Raw genomic sequence first — 19,969 nt, forward strand, 5'->3', positions numbered from 1 at the left:
AAATATAATGAAATGTTACAATGCTAACCCAGGAACTAGAATCAATTAAGATAATATTCTGTAGAATGCAATGAAGTGTTACAATGATAACAAATGAACTAGAATCAATTAAGATAATATTCTGCAGAATGCAATAAAGTGTTACAATGATAAGACATGAACTAGAATCAATTAAGATAATATTCTGCAGAATGCAATGAAGTGCTACAATGATAACACATGGATTGTAATCAATTAACAAGGAAACTCTGTCACATTCCCACCTCCAATTACCGTATTGTATTTTATGATGGGAATATACAGAATGATTCATATAGAACTCATGACTTTCTTTATTCATTCATTTGAACAGGAATACATCGAAATGTTTAATTTACCTTTCAAATTACGCGGGAGTTCTTGGAGTTTCATTCATGTCATGTGGAAGCTTTATGTGTTTATCACGAGATGGCGCAGTGAAGCTGTTTCGCAATGCAGTAGTTCTTGGAGTTGCAACTTGCAGCTTGTTCATTGTCGTTTCACACGTCATTCTTTATCATTGTCACTCATGATGCAGTACACACTACAGCAATGGTTATTCCTTGTCAAAAACTACTGGATAATAAACTTGGCCATAGCAACTCAAAGGGCAAACCAAAAGGAATTTGGTGTTTGCGATCGTCCAGACAGAAACACAATACTGGCGTTGGTACAGAAGTTGGAAACAAGTGGACATCTTCTTGTGAGTGAAATCGGCAAGCACTGTTCGTCTACACTTAATGAGCCAATCTTTACAGTTCCTAACACACTTATACACGTCATACAAGACAAAGTATCAAAGAAGACTAGAATGAGATGGAATGTAAAGAAATTCCATGATAATCAAAGGACTAAGAAACAAAAAGAACAACATTCGAAAGATGACAAGGAACGATGGACGCCATTGGGTTCAGTCTGTCAGTCACTGTGGCTAGCAACCCAGGCTGTATTAGTGTTGTTTCACACATGGACCAAACATAAACTGCCAAACATTACCATTAAATTGAAAATAAATTTTGCAAATTGCTCTCTTCATGACATAAATCCAGGAAATGGGAAATGGAACACAGTTCTGCTTCTGAAGAAAGATACAGTAAGGACTTTTCCCCCTCTTAAATGTCCGCTGCTGTAGATAATATATGAATCTGCGAACATAGGATATGATACTGCAGAGAATTCCTCACCTCTGGCATCCATACATAGTACATGTAATCCGACCAGTCACGCACAATTCCAAGCTTCTCAACATAACCTTGTAAAGTCTCAGCCAACTTGAGCTCCTGGAATAAATTCACAGAAAAACTGGAAATGATGTATACATTAAAAAAAATTGACAGTGAATACCGAATAGGATAATAACTGAAATAGGCTTCCACTGACTTATAAATCTCAAAGTATTAAAAAAATCATCATCAAGCAAATGGGGAAGTAATATCGATCTATTAAATTAAGCATACTAGAATGTGGAGATGAATTATAAGATACAGGGAAGACTTACAGACAACAGAAACATGCCAGAACGTACTATGAAAAAAAAAAAAACTTCTAAATACGACATTATTGGCATCATTTAATAATTATCCAATAGAAGACAAGCAGGAACTTCAAATCACATAATGGCATAATGGCTGTAAAGAAAACCTAATTATAAACTCAAAAGTCTAAAAATACTTAAGAGTTAAAGCACAAGAATTACTTTCAAACTAACTATCCAAAAGAGTACAAAATTTATACTAAACTGCTACTCAAAAACCTTACAAATTACATTGAAAAAACATACAAAACTCAGTAAATAAAGAAGGCTCAAATCAATAGCCATACCCCATAAATCACAACCATTTCTTGAAATAGTTAACACTAGATATCCAAAACATAAATGGCTCAGAATACATACTCTCTGAAGTCCAGATGAAGTGTATACAGTGCAAATGCTTTATGCTACATAATCTTTTATGCAGGATTACTAATGTGTGAGTATACCATATTTAAAATAAGATATATTTACAAACAGAACTGTGAATAAACATAAAATTGCAATGGATCTTCTCATATATTGATTTATCTGGAAATGAACATTAGACAAAAGGAAATTAAAATTAACAGACAGAAGATTACGAGATTCCAAGAAGAAATATATACACAAAAACAAAATCAAGGGAATATAATTAGAAAAGAGGTATGTAAATGTACAATACTATATAAAAGCATTACATATGTGAAAGAAAAGAAACATAGCACTCTTCAAATACATGATTTTTCACGAATATTTAAACGTTAATCTCAATAGAATAGAAATAATGACGAAGAAAAATATAGCCTATTGTTTCCCTGAAGTCTGGTTACCAATATAATCGATCATAATTCTGAAACCACATAGCATATAATGGTGCGATTTTTTTTTGCAAAATGTTCCACAACTATCAAAGTTTTGTTTACATTCAGTGCACCTCACGGTTGTCAAGGCAATATTCCATTTCTACCCAAAAGCAATGGAGCATATCAACATCAACAGTTTGCATAGCTTCAATTATCTTTATGTGATGGGTAACAAGATCTTGAACAGGGGTTTGGTATACATAATCCTTGATGTAGGCCTATCCCCAAAGAAAAAAAAAACCAAAGAGGTGATATCCGGAGAGCGTGGGGTCCAAGCAATTGGTCAGCCATGGCCTATCCATTTCTAAGGGAAATGTCTATCAGAATATCCTGAACATCATTAGAACAATATGGAGGTGCTCTGTCTTGGAAAATTATGTATGGCTGTCACTACTCAGTCTTCCAACTGAGGGAGTACTTACTGTTCTTTTGAAGGCTCCACTGAAATGCAAATTTGTACAATGTCGACAGATTATTGAGATACTTAGTCATCCACTCCGAGGTCAGTCATTAACACTATTAGTTTCTTCAAAGTTCTGTACCCATCTCAGTATGCCAGGTTTGAAGGGACAGCGAAATTACTGTTGAAAGGTAATTGGAGACTTGCAAGCAGAATACCACAGGATATATTGATTCTTCTCCTGTGGTGTTGTCATTTTTATTCAATTAAATTGTGCGACACAAATACAGACACAGCTTCTACAGTTGTAAAACGTTTTGCAAAAAACTGCATTGCTCTATGTCAAGTGATTTCAGAGTTATGGGAGATTGTAATCGTAATGAGACTTTAGGGACATGGTGTATAAACCATTTGTCATTACCAGAGAGCGAAACTTAGTGCCCAGTGGGAGAGAGGCAAGTGGTTTCAGGTTAACTGTGTTCTAGAGTCTCTCTACTGTGTACCATAGATGGCGGCGTTGGTCATGCCCCATTGAACTACTGTGTCTTAGTTGTTTGCTGTTTACGTGCTTTGTGTTGCAGTCGACGAGTACTGTTTTTAATTGGTTATTTTACGACGCTTTATCAATTGCGACAAATAACTTACATCATGGACTAGAGACCACGGAATTTCGTATTAATTTCGAAAAATATCGTTATAAAATATTATATTTCGCGTTTTATTGCTAATTAGTTGTAAGATAATCGCAATAATTTCGTATAAATTGGAAAGCTATTTTTACGTGAAAAAAATAACCTTATATTACGTATTAGCTGATAAAATAATGAGAAGAAAGGTTTCATAAGACTTTATTCTACATATTAAAATTAAATACAACTTTATAACACATAGAAAAAAGAATATTATTTGTATTATGTAACACCTGCTCTTTCTATTTGTGAAATGAAAGCATAGCAGAAATGACAGAATTATTTTCTTTACTTCTGCGCCAAATGGTCACTAACATTTACATTACACTTTGAGAAAACCCTTTCTGCGTCAACAGATGCACAAGGAACCGGACACATTTCAACACAGCAGATGCAAATTCAGGGTAATTCAGCATGAGAGCTCGTAATGCCTCAATCATGTCACCTTTAACATTGGAAGTGTTGGATGACTGTTTAAAAACTATTTCTTTCAAAGTAAAAAATGTTACACTCCAATCAGTACTTTTTATATCCTTGAAGTAACTCATTGTTTTCAACTTTCTGTGAGTGCATTAACATTATCTACACTTATCTGTAGGTACAATATTTGTTGAGTTGAATAATTAATTTAAATTTACAAACAATGAATATGAATCATGTAACTCGCATTTTTCAATTTTTTGAATCACAAGTTTACTCACATGCTTAAATAACTCTTATATTTCAATTTTAAGTCCAAACTGAAATGGTTAATTAATTTACCTACCAACTCCCCTACATTATCAGACATTACTATATTCATCCTACGGTTCATGTCATTATACGAAAATCTGTAGTTTCTACCTATCCCTCTTCACCACTGACCATGACTCTACTCATGAGCAAGTGAACAAACCTGTACCTACAGTAAAGTAACAGCAAACCTGTTTTATCAGGCAACAAGTTTTGCTGCCTGGTTATTACTCATTAAAATATTATTATGAACAGAAATCACCTTGAACGTAGAAAACTTGACTTATGAAAACTAAGAAGACTCGATCTAATAGTCTATATTGAAAACAAAGATATTAATGATTTAGATTGGTAATTAGACACTTAAATACGCAATCAATCAATCAATCAATCAATCAATCAATCAATCAATCAATCAATCAATCAATCAATCAATCAATCAATCAATCACAAATTTTGCTGCATTACTACTCACCAAGTCACCTGCAGGGAATATCTCAATGCCTGAAAAGTACTTGAGTTTTGTCTTCTTCAAAAGACTGCCACTCATGAACATCGAGTGTCTCACACTTTTTACCTCCTTATGATAGATTTTGCGTAGGTGTTCCCAGCATGCATCACTCTGTACAACATTTAGGAGCTTCTGCGCCTCCTTCCATCTCTGTTCCTTCTCCTGTGAACAACGGTAATCGGTACTATCCAACCCAGTGATGAGCATCCATGATAGAAATATAGTATTATGCAATACAGCATGCTGTATGGTAACCATAACTCATTTTCCGACAGATCCTGCAAGTTTGTGGTGAATGATATGGCTAAAGGGCAGGTTTCCTCCAAGAATTTTGGTTTTCTCCGCCATTAACAATGTATTGTCTCTCAATACCCTCTGTAGTTTAAATGAGTTATATACTTACACATATAATTAATGCTGATTGGTTTCCAATGTCTCCAAATATACTGTAGTTATCTTTCAAGAACTAATTGGAATCTGAAAAACTGTCAGTGTGTGAAATACAACTTCTGATAAGAAATGACAGGCGAGATTGTGGAATGAAAACTAGTAGGGTTGAATTGTGTTATGGACGAAAAACAGCTGGTAATTCTTTTCAAAACATAGTTCTTTTATGTTTCATAAATCGGCGACAATGAATAATTGCCTTACTTCCTTTTTTTATGCAGTGTGACCAGATTTTAAAAATAAAAACCAGGGACACCCTTACACAATACTAAATTGGCAAAGAAATAAGCTGCAGAAACAAATTTTTATTTATCTATTTCATTCGGAAATCATCATGACGTGAAAGGGTAGAATACTGGCAGCTGTTAGATAAGAACTTTAAATGAAAAATTATGGGAACATTTTATTGTGTTTACTTACATTATAAGGCCACTTCAATCAATTGTTGTGTTTTGTGCTTGTCAGAACCATGTACAGTAAAATCCCTCGTATCTGACACCCCAAATAACCAGCAATACCAAAACAACAGAACTTTTGGTTGGACCAAAAAAAAAGTTTAAATCTGTCACAATGCCACAGTCTGGGCCACCAGTTTTGCCACCTTCGGAAGTTCGTACGAACTTTCATTTTCAGTGAATATTCAAACCTAAAATTAGTGTATTATTTGTGTTGTGTGATGTGTCTTAATAAGGGAAATCCACACAGTTTTTATATTTATTTAATTATGTTCGGGCCTTCAATGTTATCACATTAGGAAGTTCGCATGAACTTTAATTTTCAGTCAATATTCGAACTTAAAATTAGTGTATTATTTGTGTTATGTGATGTGTTTTAATAAAGAAAATCCACACAGTTTTTATGTTTATTCAGTTATGAGCAAGTGATAGAGAAATAAGCTTCACATGGCATGGTTCAACATTTGCCACCATGAAATACAAACTTTTTTTTTGTTGTATATACCAGTATTTATTCAATTATCCAGCAAAATCTCGTATCCGGAACTAGCCTGGTCCCTTTGGTGTCAGATAAGAGGGATTCTACCGTACTTCTGATAATGGTTGGGTCTGATTTTGGATCCAGGTCAGTAGCGGCCGGTGACCAAAATCGTCAGTGAGGCCTGATGTAACCACATAGTTTATGTAGGCCTACCTCTTATACAAAATGTTTATTATTGATGGTATTATTATTATTATTATTATTATTATTATTATTATTATTATTATTATTATTAATATAATATTACATGACTTACCTGATTTTGTTCCACCTGAGGTAAAAATAAGTATCTATGCAGATGATGTTACAATATGGGCTACAAACAACAATCCAAACGAATCGTTAAGAGTTATACAAACACCTATAAATAATATCAGTAATTGGGCATCCAAATGGAATCTATCTATCTCACAATCAAAAACTGAATATACTGTCTTCACAAAATGATATAGCTTAAAAAACTATAAACCTCACATTTATTTGAATAATCAAGAAATTCAGTACAATCCAACTCCTAAGATATTAGGATTAATTTTTTGATGAAAAACTTTTATGGAAAACACATTTAACCAATGTTGCTTTGCGGTGTCTACCACGATTACATCTCTTGAAGATCATAGCTAATAAGGAATGGGGATCAGATACATGGCAATGCGTCTGTTTTATAATGCTTATATACGATCAAAATTGATCTATGGATGTGAAATATAGGGAGGAGCACCAGCAATTCATCTACAAAAAAATTTCTGGTCTTCAAAACTCAGCCTTAAGCTTATGCCTAGGAGTACCAAAAACCACATCAACTGTTGCTCTAGAAATTGAATGTAATATTCAACCAATCAGACACTATGTATTACAAAAGGATCTAAAAATACATTTAAAATTTGAAGCCTCATCCAGATCTCAGATGTTCTTCAAACTGTTAGATAATATCCTGTGTAATTTCTATAAAATAAACAAAGAAGAAATACCAATCTATATCACAGATACACTCATTGCTAAAACGTCAGTTGTGAACGAAATTCCTACCTGGAAATGGGTGATTCCAGAACATAGCATACAAATTCCAGGAAATCATTCCAAAAATGATCTTCCATACATTCTTAAGTTAGATGCCATGGAACTACTCTGCAGCACATATAAGGATCACCTTCAAATTTATACAGATGGATCTCTAAATCCTAATAATGGGACATCAGGAGCAGGGTATTATATTCCAAAGCAGACCAGCCTCATGGTCTAGTGGTCAGAGCTTCTGGCTATAGTTCATGAGGTCCCGGGTTCGATTCCCGGTTAGAGCACAGGAATTTTTCCTTAAAGGGGATTATTCCTGTGTTCGTCCATGGTCTGGAATTTTGGTTAAGTTTAGATTTAAGACCTCTCCTGGCACCACATTATCATAATCATCCTATCACATCATCGGGGTAATGTAACTCCGCCTTCCAGGCACCCCAACCTCAGAAGTGGGTTACACTTAAGCCACGGCCAGGAGAGAAGACCAGAAATGTCGAAAAGACAACCTGGTGGCATTGGATTAAAAAAAATATATATTCCAAAACTTCAAGAAAGTTATTTCATACCATGTTCATCCTCCTCCAGTCTTGACACTGAATTGCTAGCTATTGATGCTGCTCTTCAATGTGTTACTCAAATTTCTGAAATAGTAATATGCGTTACAAGAGCGGTATGTTGACGTTTTCATGTTCGAGGAAAAGATTGAAAAAGCGAAACGTAGTTGAGCTTTTTTAATTTCCGAGAACATGAAAACAAACATACCGCTCGTGTATTGTACATTATTTTGTGCGAAGATCGTTTATTACGTACCTGAAAGAGGAATTTCTAATTAGTTACAATGAAATCTCCATCTTGGTTTCTGTTCAATGACAGCAACTTTGGAAAACAAATATATCTATCTTCAACATTGTTGCTCTAAAATGTTTTCTGTGTTTACTATATTCCAGCAGGCCGTGATATACGTCTGTTTCCCCCCCTCCCCGTCTATAAATGCGAACTTAAAACAAACGGTAAGGTTATGTAATGATTTATTTTTCATTTTAATATTTTAACAATATTATTTATATAACATATTGCAGTAATAACATCGGCATCTGGAATCTTGTTGATTTTTTCACGGCTTCCTTAATGTTACTTGCATTACAAATGCAGTAACTTTTGTGGTGTTGTAGAGTTTACTTAATTTTTGCAAATATTTAAAAACAATAATTAACCGTGCAATTTAGGTGAAATTGCAGTGGTAAGTTTCCAATTTATAATTATTACTATGTTAAACGTCTCTAAAAATAATATGTTAAAAGCCTAAAGCAATAAAATGAATATGGCGCTTAAGCGGTAAGAAGAGAGAAATTGTTGTGTGTGTTATTTTGGGAATAGTGAATGTGGTATTTCACACTTACCGCATATTGGTTTTGTGTGGAAAGCAAGCAAATATGCACAATCTCGCACAAAATCTATTTGCATACTTACCGACTCCAAGGGGACTATATTTAATATAATTAAATATGTACCAAACCTATACACACGTAAAATTATTCCAATTCAGAAACAAGTAAACTAAAAGAACTCCAAAAGGAAATAACATTTCAATGGATACCTAGTCATTGTGGTATACCTGGAAACGAGAAAGTCGATAATATTGCAAAACAGGCAACATAGTTGCAACCAAGACCTCTTCAAGTGATATCTTTATCCAGAGCTTTTGCTTCAGTAAAGTCTCATTTTTTAAACCTATGGATCAACAATTGGCTCTCTTCTGACAAAGAAAAAAATTTTACAGTCTGTACAAAAGAAACCAAATGACCTGGAAATGTACAAAAACTTGCCCAGACATGTTCAAACATTTTTAACAAGAGCCAGAACAGGTCACATTGTCACACAATTGTACCTACACCGATTTCACATTTCTGATAATCCTACTTGTCTGTGGTATAATAATCATGATGAAGATCTGGAACACATTCTTCTATACTGTCCATCCATAAACCACAAAAGAAGTAAATTAAAATCATCAGTACCAGTTGCAGAAGACACAGCCCTGCAGTATATATTGATTATACCCCAACTCTGGCTACTAGCAACAGGCATCTATAATGAACATCGATCAAAATACCCCTCATTTCTCGTGAAAAACAACAACTGAATAGACTACAGTGGACTATAGTGGACTTTATGTTGTCAGCAAACAGCTGGATACATTAAGAAGATTGATTATTATTATTATTATTATTTATTTATTCGAATGGCAAATACATAGATATAATAAAACCTCAATAAGATGCACCCGCTTATTATGCTATCCCGTGTAATACACTTTTTTTGTCCCTGTACATTTCATATATAACACCTTTATAAAATACCCCGTTTGTTGCATTCTAGTCCCGCATAATATGCTGTTTTTGTGGAATTTTTCGATGTATTTTAGGAAATGAAACATTTTTGCCATTGAACTCACTGGTGCCATTAACCTGAAAAGTATTCGACCCTTTACCTGCGCATTTAAATCTGTACAATACCTCATCCTCTTGTTACGCTCCCTGATTCGACTCTTTACCTGTGCGTGTAAAGCCTACATACAGTTACAATACCCCACCCTCTTGCTAACCCTCTCTCTCAAACATTCCTCACTCAGCCGTAATAAAATTCTAGAAATTATTGCTGGTCAATTTGTTGTCCTTAGTGTATTGAAGTGTCTGTGAGTGTTAAATGAAAAGCGCTTTCTGTGTGGGAAAAATTGGAAATCTTACGAAAGTACAATGAAAACAATAGGCTACTCTTAATCAGAAACAATTCTCTGATTCATTAGGAATCGCATTATTGACATTAAGGACGATAATAAAAAATCGCGACTCAATCACTGCAGCTGCGACTTCGGGAGGATGTAAGTGCAGGAAAGTGAAGTGTGGTTAAAAATGAGGACTTGGAGAAGATTTTGGTCGACTGGCTTCATCAGTCTCGAAGTGCAACCATACCCATAAGTAGCCCTATAATTCAAAAGAAGGCGCGCGAAATTGCATGCAAATTAAACTTCGACTTTTCTGCTTCCAATGGTTGGCTTGACAGATTTAAACAACGACACGGAATTGTTTACCGCCAGATTTCCGGCGAGTCAGGAACTGTGAGCAAAAGTGACATTAGTGAATGGACAAGCAGAGTCTGCCTAATCTGATTTCAAGACACGAACCCCGTGATGTTTTTAATGTGAACGAATGTGATTTATTCTTTAAGCTCATGCCCGACAAATCATACGTTTTCAAAGGAGAAAAGTGTCATGGGGGAAAATTAAGTAAGAAGAGGGTAACAGTGCTCGTTGATGGCTCTGAAAAGCTGTCTCTGGTCGTGGTGGAAAAATCAGCAAAACCGCGATGCTTCAAACGTGTAAAGAACCTGCCACATGTTTATAAGAACCAGGCACGTGTATGGATGACCAGTGATTTGTTTGTCACGTAGTTAAAGGATTTGGACAACAAAATGGTGAGTACAGTTTTTTTTTTAATTCATAGGGTTCCGATAATTCGTTGCCTGAAAGTAGTCCCCCATCTGTACGTAACTGATGATGAAGCTAGCGATGAGGATTGGGTTGCTGTGCGCGAAAAGCTGGGCGATATTCACTTGGAGGATTTCATATCTGTAGACGATGGTGTTGTGACCTCAGATATTCTTGATTTAGATGACATCATAGAAAATCATGTCACAGTTGAGGAAGAAGAGGAATCAGTTCAATCTGTTCCCATGCGACAGGCGATGACAGTGATAAGACAATTTATCAGTGCTTGTTCTGATGGTATTTCAGTTAGTGTAAATTCATATTTAAATCGTGTTGAAAATGTGATTAATCATTGCAAGGGTTGACGCCAGGGGAGGCTTTCGAAGGGGGGATGCGGAGCTGCAGCACCCCCAGACATTTGTGGCTCTTGTCTCGTTTTATGTTGTGAAATATATTTATTATAATTACAGTCTCTATTTAGCGGTTCGAATTTTTTTTTTTAATTTCACTCTCATTGATATGCACGCAGTCGTTAGTGAAGTCACAACCTCCCCTGGTGCTGCCAGAATGAAACGAGAGACAAGGACGGATTGGTGAAGCCACTTCCTCCCCTGGAGCTGCCAGTCTCGTCTCGGATGCTTTGCGCGTTAGTTTTACCCCTCCCCCTGCTGCCCCTTGCCGTGAATCCAGAGTTTCCAGGCGCTGCAAAATTTGCAGCAGTTTATCAGTAGTGCGCAGTGTTAAATACATTTTCTTTAATGTTGTGAGTATAACAAGTGCAACAATGTTTAATTCTGTACAATATTTACAGTCTATCCAGTTCAGTACCTTAACAATTCAGGAGAAATGTGAAATTAAATTAAGTGCCCTTCAGTTAAATCTCATAATGGAAAGAGCCGCTAAACAAATACCCTACAAAGCTCGCATATTTTTTGCTAATTTATCCAGTATCCCTGCTTTTTTTTCTCGATCTCCACACAGTCTGTATTAGATTAATGTGTTTCAAAGACAATTCCATCAGCTAGGGCAACAAGATGGAGTTTTAAAATAAGAACAGGGTAAATGTTGTTCATGAGAAGAAGGAGCCATTGCTAGAATGCTTTCAAACCATAATGGAATCTGAAACATCTAACAACATCACAATAAATGAGGCAAGCACCCTGGTGCGTACTCTTGAAGATCCTGAATTCAATTTCTGGCTCAGTTTTTTTCATTTATTGATGTATCATGTAGATATATTATACAACCAACTACAACATCGCCAGTTAGATATTTCTAAGGTTCAAATCTGCATATAAAAAAATTAATTTATGGTTTATTTCACGACACTCCCAACTGCAGGGGTTATATCAGCGTCGCCGGTGTGCCGGAATTTTGTCCCGCAGGATTCTTTTAAATGCCAGTGAATCTACTGATGTGAGCCTGTCTCATTTAAACATATTTAAATGCCATCGACCTGGGCCGGAATCGAACCCGCAACCGACTATGCTACCGAGGCCAACTCTGCATATCAAGCTTTGTTAATGCCATACAGACAATACGGAACAGTGCACAGTTGAGCAGCGAGATCTGTGAAAATGAAAACCCTAAAAAGCGTCGTAAGGTCGAAGGGATTCAGACAAGGGTTGCGGCACCCAAGGAAGTGTGTGACCTCATTATCACACAAGCTAACACCCGATTCCAGTTCATAGATCATATGATATTATCTTCTCATCTGTGTTAAGAAAAATTTGAATGCTACAAAAGCTCATTTCCTGAAAATGACCTAAATGTATGTGTGAAGCTTTTTCCAATGTTCAATAAAGACAAACTAAAAACGGAACTCACTGTGTTGTATCAGAGACAAGAATTCAGAAATATCAGTGACGTAGTCAAGCTCTTGCAGTTTCTTCTAACTGAGAACTTGCAGGCCTCATTTTCAGAAGTTGTGGAACTACTACGCATAGCTATCACCATACTAATGACAACTTCCGAACCAGAACGTTGCTTTTGTGTTTGAAGAGAGTAAAATCCTATCTCAGAAATACGATGAGAGAAGAGAGACTGACCACATTAGCTATGTTTTCCATTGTAGACTATGTTAAACGACATATCGGATTTTAATAAGAAGATGATTAAAAAGTTTGTAACCTACAAGCCAAGGCGCATGGAACTAATCTTTAAATAAGATAAGTTGCATGGTTTATTTTTGTATGCAGCCCCCCTGAATTCAGTACCCACGAGCTGCCACTGAACACGGCAAACAACTATAAACGACTTTTTTCGAAAGAATTAAGTACAGTACTGTAAATGTCTTTGGCATACAGTAATTGCATAATGGAATAATACTGTTACTTTTCATGAAATCATGTATTTCAATAAAGAAAAATGCTAATAGATACTGTATATAAGTCAAAATCAGTATACCCGCCTAATATGTGGTCCCGGTTAACACGCGGTTTACACACGGTTCCTTGATCAGTGTCTTATCAGGGTTTTACTGTAACTTATCTCTGACCTAAACACAAACTCAAGATTAAAACAATATAACTTGATAGAACTTAAAATTAAATCTAATAAAGTAACTAAACAAAATCTTCAAAGAACTAAAAACTAAGAACTAAACAGAGGCATGAGGCTTCTCGCTTCCCAGTATCTGCACATTGTCAGTGATTTTAGAGCTGGGCAGCATTGGAGATGATCTCTATTCATCGCTTCTTGAAGGTCACAAAGGGTATAGGTTAGATGTTGATAAATACCGAAACGGTGGAGATGCTGCGCCAAGCAGTCATGTCCAGTTGCAAGGCGGAAATGGGCGACTGCCTATCTTCTTGGTCTGTTAGGTATTGTTAGAAGGTCCCTTCTCCAGTGTTTGCCATATGTTTTTTCTGCAATCCCATAGGAGTGGATTTTGTGGACAACTTCTTTGATGTATAATTTTATTGTCTGGAAGGGTGTTGGTTTAGGAGAGGTTTGTAAAATTTTAGCACCTTTTTTGCCAAGGCATTGGCCTGCTCATTGCCAAATAAGTTGCAGTGCCCAGGGAGCGATGTAGATATACCTCCTCGTGGTGCACCCTGGATGCTTACTAGGGACAAAAAGATCTACAAAATGACACATAACCGCACATTATTATTATTATTATTATTATTATTATTATTATTATTATTGTTATTATTATTATCATCATCATCACCATGCCACTGCCACTGTCACTGCCACCAGCACTACCCCTGCCCCCACTGCTGCTGCTGTTGTCACCACCATTGCATCAACAAAGTTGTCCAGCAATTCTGTTTCAATTGCTTGAACATCAGAAAAAGTCCCAACCAAGCAACTTGTCCCACCAGAATTTGAACCCAGTCTCACACCTTTGGCAGTCAGACATGCTTTTACTCCACAGCAGTGGACTAGAAAGTACTTACACCAACCAAGAAATAATTTTGGCAATATCAGAACTACACAGTTTTGCTACAGGAAAAGATGAAATCCTTAATAGCAAGTTAATAAATGTCCGTCAAGATTCTGCAAACCAATGAATCAACAACTGGATCTATTTTGACAAAGACAAAATGTTTATAAACCATACAAAAGAACCAAGTGACCTGTATGAAGTAACTTTCTTGTTATTTCGGAATGTAATATCCTGCTCCTTATATCCCATGATCAAGGTTTCGTGATTCATCTGTATAAATGTGAAGGTGTCTTTATATTTTCTGCAAATTAATTCCATAGCGTCTGATCAATACCACCTTTACAACTGATCTGGAAATGTACAAAACTTGTCAAGACATATTTAAATGCATATAACAAGAACCAGAACAGGTCACATTGTCACACAGTTATATCACAGTCTAGTATATACAGTCACGAAACTTGAGTTGTGAGGGTACTAGGAACAATAGACTGTGACAATACTATTTCACATTATCTGTGATGAGGCGATAGTAGTGATCCTAGTGGTTAGCAACTATCTATGGATGCATATTTCCTATGTATTGAGCTTCGTGACTGTTTATACTAGACTGTGGTTACATCTACATCGATTTCACCATTCTGATAGTTCTATTTGTCTAGGATGTAATAATCATCAAGATCTGGAACACATTCTTTTATACAGCACATCCATAAATCCTGAAGAAGCAAATTAAAGTTATCAACATCAGTCTTCCAGACTCAGCTCTACAACACATATTGACCACAGCTCAACTCTGGCTACTGGCAGCAGGTATCTATAATGAACACAAATCGAAGTATCCTTCATTTGTTAGAAGAAACTCTAACTGAAGGCTGCAGTGAACTTATGTTCTTTTCAGCAATCCACTGTTGAGCACGATTATACACAGGAAGGAACTTCTGGTGCTTCAGGGAATTTTGAAAAACCTGCGTCTGTGACGATTGGTAAAGCATATTACAATAAAACTTCTTTTATACGTTTCGCACTTACGCGTTTTTCGTCTTTTCAGAGGTCCTGTCAAAATTCCTATATTTTCAATGTTAATTTTCGGCTATATGTTTTTAATTTATTAGTTTTTTTTATATATCTTGATTACACAACTTTTAACACTATATCACTTTGGAAAACGTATAATATGTCTTTCACGTGTTAAATTTCATGTTACCTTGTTAACATGTTTCGACCTGCTATTGGCCATCATCAGAACTGGTTGTTGATGGCCGAAAGCAGGCCACGAAACATGTTAACAAGGTAAAATAAAATTTAACACGTGAAAGACATATAATATGTTTTCCATAGTTTTTTTACACTTAAACGATTATATTTTAAACTCCTAGGAGATATGAAATGTCATTTATACATTCTAAATCAATTTTTCTCGAAAATGTTTGCCGTGAAAATGTAAGAAGTAAAATGCAGTATGTGTTCATTGTTAAGAAGCAGCCCACTTTGAAATTCGTGGAAATACAAAACTGCCCATGCTTGCTTCAAACAATCTTGTGATCTTTAATGATGCTGTCACTGCTTTAAAACAGTGAAACGATTTGTAACACATCATGATGTAACTGAACAAATTAATATGGAACAGTTATCACAATTTGAGGCCACAGTTTATTCCTTAGAAGCAAGCAGTCCAAAATAACTGACCTTTTTCTTTTGTAAAATAATAACACATTACAGTATGAAATGAAGATCACATGAATAAGGTACGTCAATTTCGTGAAATTTTCTGGATTGGAGTTAGAAATGTAATATATAAGCCAACTTTGGCCCTAACAGCTAAGATTTCCTAAAAATAATCTTTACATTCTTTAAGAATACGTGTTATAAATTTGAATAATGTTACAGACTCTAAGATGGTTTAACTATGAAGTTCTAAATTTTTTTGTGGAATTTTTACTAAATTGTCTAAGTCGTTCTTCCCATAGTTTTTAAATACTATTTCATATGTCATTAAATGCCATTTCAGTTACATATTTTTTCTCTTATGTTTTTTCTTCTTCAGAGCCCCACAAAAACGTATCAATGAAGTTTTATTGTAGTAGAACAGGTTACTTTCTCAGCAAGAAAAATTAGGAACCATGAATAGGGTTATGTTACACTAATAGTACCAACAGAACAGCAAACTTGTGTACTCACTTGTTGCGACATGTCAGTATGTTCCATGTTGTTCAGATCATAGTTGTATGTTATGTTATCTGGTTCCCTATAATCAAACAAGTCCTCGGAAACACAGTCAGAACCAGAGTCATCTCCATCTTCACTGGTGCATGTAACGTCATCTTCCATGATACGGGCATCTTCTGCTTTCGCCGTGTCATTTGGTAGCGATCCATAACATATATCTGTAACAGCACCACACCATTTCTAATTCCTGTCATATGCTTTCTTAATCTCCTACAATAATTCTTAAATGCACCCTTTTGATAGGCTGACTTCACTGATGATGCAAGGATTAGATCTCACTATGAGAAAAGCTCTGTAATTGCTTGCCCTATGCGTCATCTTGCCTCAAGGATCACATAGAGTTAAATTTTCTTTTTTGCTGGTATTTTCAGCATCATGACAAAAGTGATTGTAAAATGCAGATCATGTTGAAATTAAGAAAGAAGAAATGACAGTTCTCCAAGAACCTATCTCTACACCAGTTTTTTGCACCATGTATTCCTCTATATCTTACTTAAATTCAATCCGGGGTCTCCAGCACTGAATACCATCACATTCAAGCCACTGGGTAACAATATTTTTTTTATGTTTAGTGCATTAAAAATTAAAGAGCCTATTATAAAATTTTGGTGTGAGAGATGAAGTCTGCTTGAGTTCGTCATTTTCTTGTAATAAATACATCAGTTGTTCTTTATTATTTCATTACAATTCTATCACCAATTAAATATTATGTAATTTAAGTGACATCTGGCAGTGAATACGAGCCATAATTGTATACATAGTAATGCTTTGTGAAATATGATGAATAAATTAATGGAAAAGCAATGAAAAAATCTTAATCATAATGGGTTCAAAATAATAATTTCTAGCCACGGTGGTAAATAAAAAAAACACTAGCGCAGCAGCAGCGGCGGCAGGGGTGGTGGTGGTGGTGGTGGTGGTGGTGGCAGTAGTAGTAGTAGTAGTAGTGGTGGTGGTAGTAGCAATGGTAGTAATAGTAGTAGTAGTGATGGTGGTGGTGGTGGTAGTGGTGGTGGTGGTAGTGGTGGTGGTGGTAGTGGTATTGGTAGCAGTAGTGGTGGTGGTAATAGTAGTAGTAATAGCAATGGTGTTGGTGGTAGTAGTAGTAGTAGTAGTGGTGATGGTGTTGGTGGTGGTCATAGTAGTAGTAGTAGTAGTAGTGGTAGTAGTAACAATGGTGGTGGTGGTGGTGGTGGTGGTGGTGGTGGTGGTGGTGGTAGCAGTAGTGGTGTTGGTAATAGTAGTAGTAATAGCAATGGTGTTGGTAGTAGTATTAGTGGTGGTGTTGGTAGCAGTAATAGTAGTAGTAGTAGTAGTAATAGTAGTAGTAGTAGTAGCAGTAGTACAGTAATAGTAGTAGTAGTGGTGGTGGTGATGGTATGATGGTGGCAGTAGTAGTAGTAATGATGGTGGTTGTGATAGTGGTCGTAGCAGTAGTAGTGGTGGTGGCAGTAGTGGTGATGGTAGTAGTAGTAGTAGTAGTAGTAGTAGTAGTAGTAGGAGTAGTAGTATTAGAAGTAGTGGTGATAGTGGTAGTGGTAAAACTTCAGCAATCACAAAAATATTTCCAGGGGAATTAGAACACATGCCTCTTCAACTCAGCATATGCATTGCTCAACACATTGGAACAATTACTGAAACAAACTCACAGCTAAGCAACTTATTGGGAGTGACATTTTATATTTTTTCATTAATAGAAATAATAATAATAATAATAATAATAATAATAATAATAATAATAATAATAATAATAATAATAATAATAAGTATCATCACCAATAATAAACATTCTGTATGAGAGGTACTTCAACTAGCTACATCAGGCCTCACTGAGGGTTTCAGTCACTGGCCGCCTTTACTAGGATGTATAATACTTCACAAATGTAAAAAAAATTTATGTCTTTTATGTCTTTCTTATATATTATTTTTTAAATCGTACAAATATCTGTTCGTGATATTTTAGTCTCTATCCACAAGACTGAAGAAATCACTAGGAATCTGTTGGAATCAAATCCTAGCCTTCTACAATAGTATTAGTGGAAAGATAAAGATATTTACCACTTGGGTCGAAGGTCAGATAGCGAACGGCTGACAGATTATGTTGCTGACACTTGATGGCATAGTATTTCTTTACTCTGTTGTACACGGACTGGAAATCTTTGCAGTTCTTGCACCCCAGTTCCTGGAATTGGAAAGAACTGCGTGAAAAAAGTATTCAGTACTTGTCTGTCAGACTTGCTTAGAGTTGCAAGTGTAAGGAAGCAAAGAATGTAATACAAATTGCATAAATTTTTTTCACTACTGTCACAGATTAACTATTAATCAGTCATTTTGCCAACTTTGTCTCAAAATATGTCAAGGGTTAGATGATGAAATCCTTGGAAACTTGTCAATATTAAGCATTCTTCCAACGCAAAACATCAATGACAAACAATCCAGAGTGTGTTTTATATGGCATAATGAAGTCCATGGTGCTACAGTCACACAGACGAGAGACAAGTAGTGAACTGCATTATTATCAGAAGGGACAGAAGTGCTGCATAGTCACTGTTTAGAGTCCCTACAGGATGTTATTAATCAGCTTTCCGTTTGCCACTTATTGTGGCTTCCCAAGGATTGCTGAACATCGCTCCAGACTCTATACCCTTGAAAAATATCTTGGGTATGGCTGGGGGAAATCGAATCAGGGATCTCTTCACTGTGGTTTTGGCACGATGAACAGCCTATACTGTTACACACAATACAATAACTCTTCCAATAAGCCAGACAGAAATTTAGGATTAACATGAGACTCGAACACACAGACTCTCAATAAGGCATTGCCTTCAGATGACTTTGTTAGCTGTCATATCAGCCAATGACTCAACCGCTGATTACATAATATGCACAAACTGGCATAAGGGGCATAAAATAACGGTAAAAGAAGTGCGAAATGACATTCAGCATATAATACTTACTTACAAATGGCTTTTAGAGAACCCAGAGGTTCATTGCCACCCTCACATAAGCCCGCCATCACTCCCTATCCTGGGCAAGATTAATGCAGTCCCTACCATCATATCCCACCTCTCTCAAATCCATTTTAATATTATCCTCTCATCTACGTCTCAGCCTCCCCTAAGGTCTTTTTCCTTCAGGTCTCCCAACTAACACTCTATATTGTGACAGCCACCGCGAGACTCGAACATGCTTCCCGCAAGAGAACAGGTCGCGCGTGAGTCGACACGGGCTCCACGGAGCACTGGGGGATGGCGCGCGGCTTGGAGAGGCGAGGGGAGGTTGCGCGCGCAACTGCTATATGCGGAGTGAAGGGGGGGACGGACCCTCCCGATTCGTCCAGAAGTCCGTCGAAGTGGAAATCCAGATTATTCGAGAGTGGAATCTTTCGCGAACTCTCGAGAAACTATAGTCTGGTTATAAAAGAGAAGGCGCAAGTGAACGTCATTCAGTCAGACAGTAAGCCAGTCTTGTGTAGCAGTGAAGCCAGCTTCGAGACCAGAGTGCGACTTGAGTTGTGTCTGTAACTGTGGAGCCTGAAGCCTGGAGTTCGAGTGCAGTGGACCACAGTTGGGGACCTGAGTTCGAAGTGCAGCGGATCGTCTCTGAAGGTTTGGGGTTCGAGATTCTGTGAACGCGAGTGACTGAGCTAGAAGAACTAGTCAAGGCAAACGAGCTG

At 36.4% G+C, this 19,969-nt stretch overlaps 1 protein-coding gene across 6 annotated transcripts in view; it reads right to left on the reverse strand.

Moving 5' to 3' along the window:
* The window catches only part of LOC138696372 (mucin-17-like), a 102,854-nt gene that overhangs the window by 18,479 nt on the left and 64,406 nt on the right, over window positions 1–19,969 (reverse strand). For 5 of the 6 annotated variants that reach the window (XM_069821243.1, XM_069821244.1, XM_069821246.1 and 2 more), the window contains 4 exons: window positions 18,352–18,475; window positions 16,246–16,451; window positions 4,691–4,888; window positions 1,203–1,298 (listed from right to left, as the gene is read on the reverse strand). In XM_069821243.1, coding sequence (XP_069677344.1) covers window positions 1,203–1,298; window positions 4,691–4,888; window positions 16,246–16,451; window positions 18,352–18,475 — 624 coding nt within the window. The remainder of the gene's footprint in view (window positions 1–1,202; window positions 1,299–4,690; window positions 4,889–16,245; window positions 16,452–18,351; window positions 18,476–19,969) is intronic. The other variant, XM_069821249.1, reaches the window with a different exon arrangement.

The sequence above is a fragment of the Periplaneta americana genome, chromosome 3 (genome assembly GCF_040183065.1).
Source record: "Periplaneta americana isolate PAMFEO1 chromosome 3, P.americana_PAMFEO1_priV1, whole genome shotgun sequence".
NCBI classification, from domain to species: Eukaryota; Metazoa; Arthropoda; class Insecta; order Blattodea; family Blattidae; genus Periplaneta; species Periplaneta americana.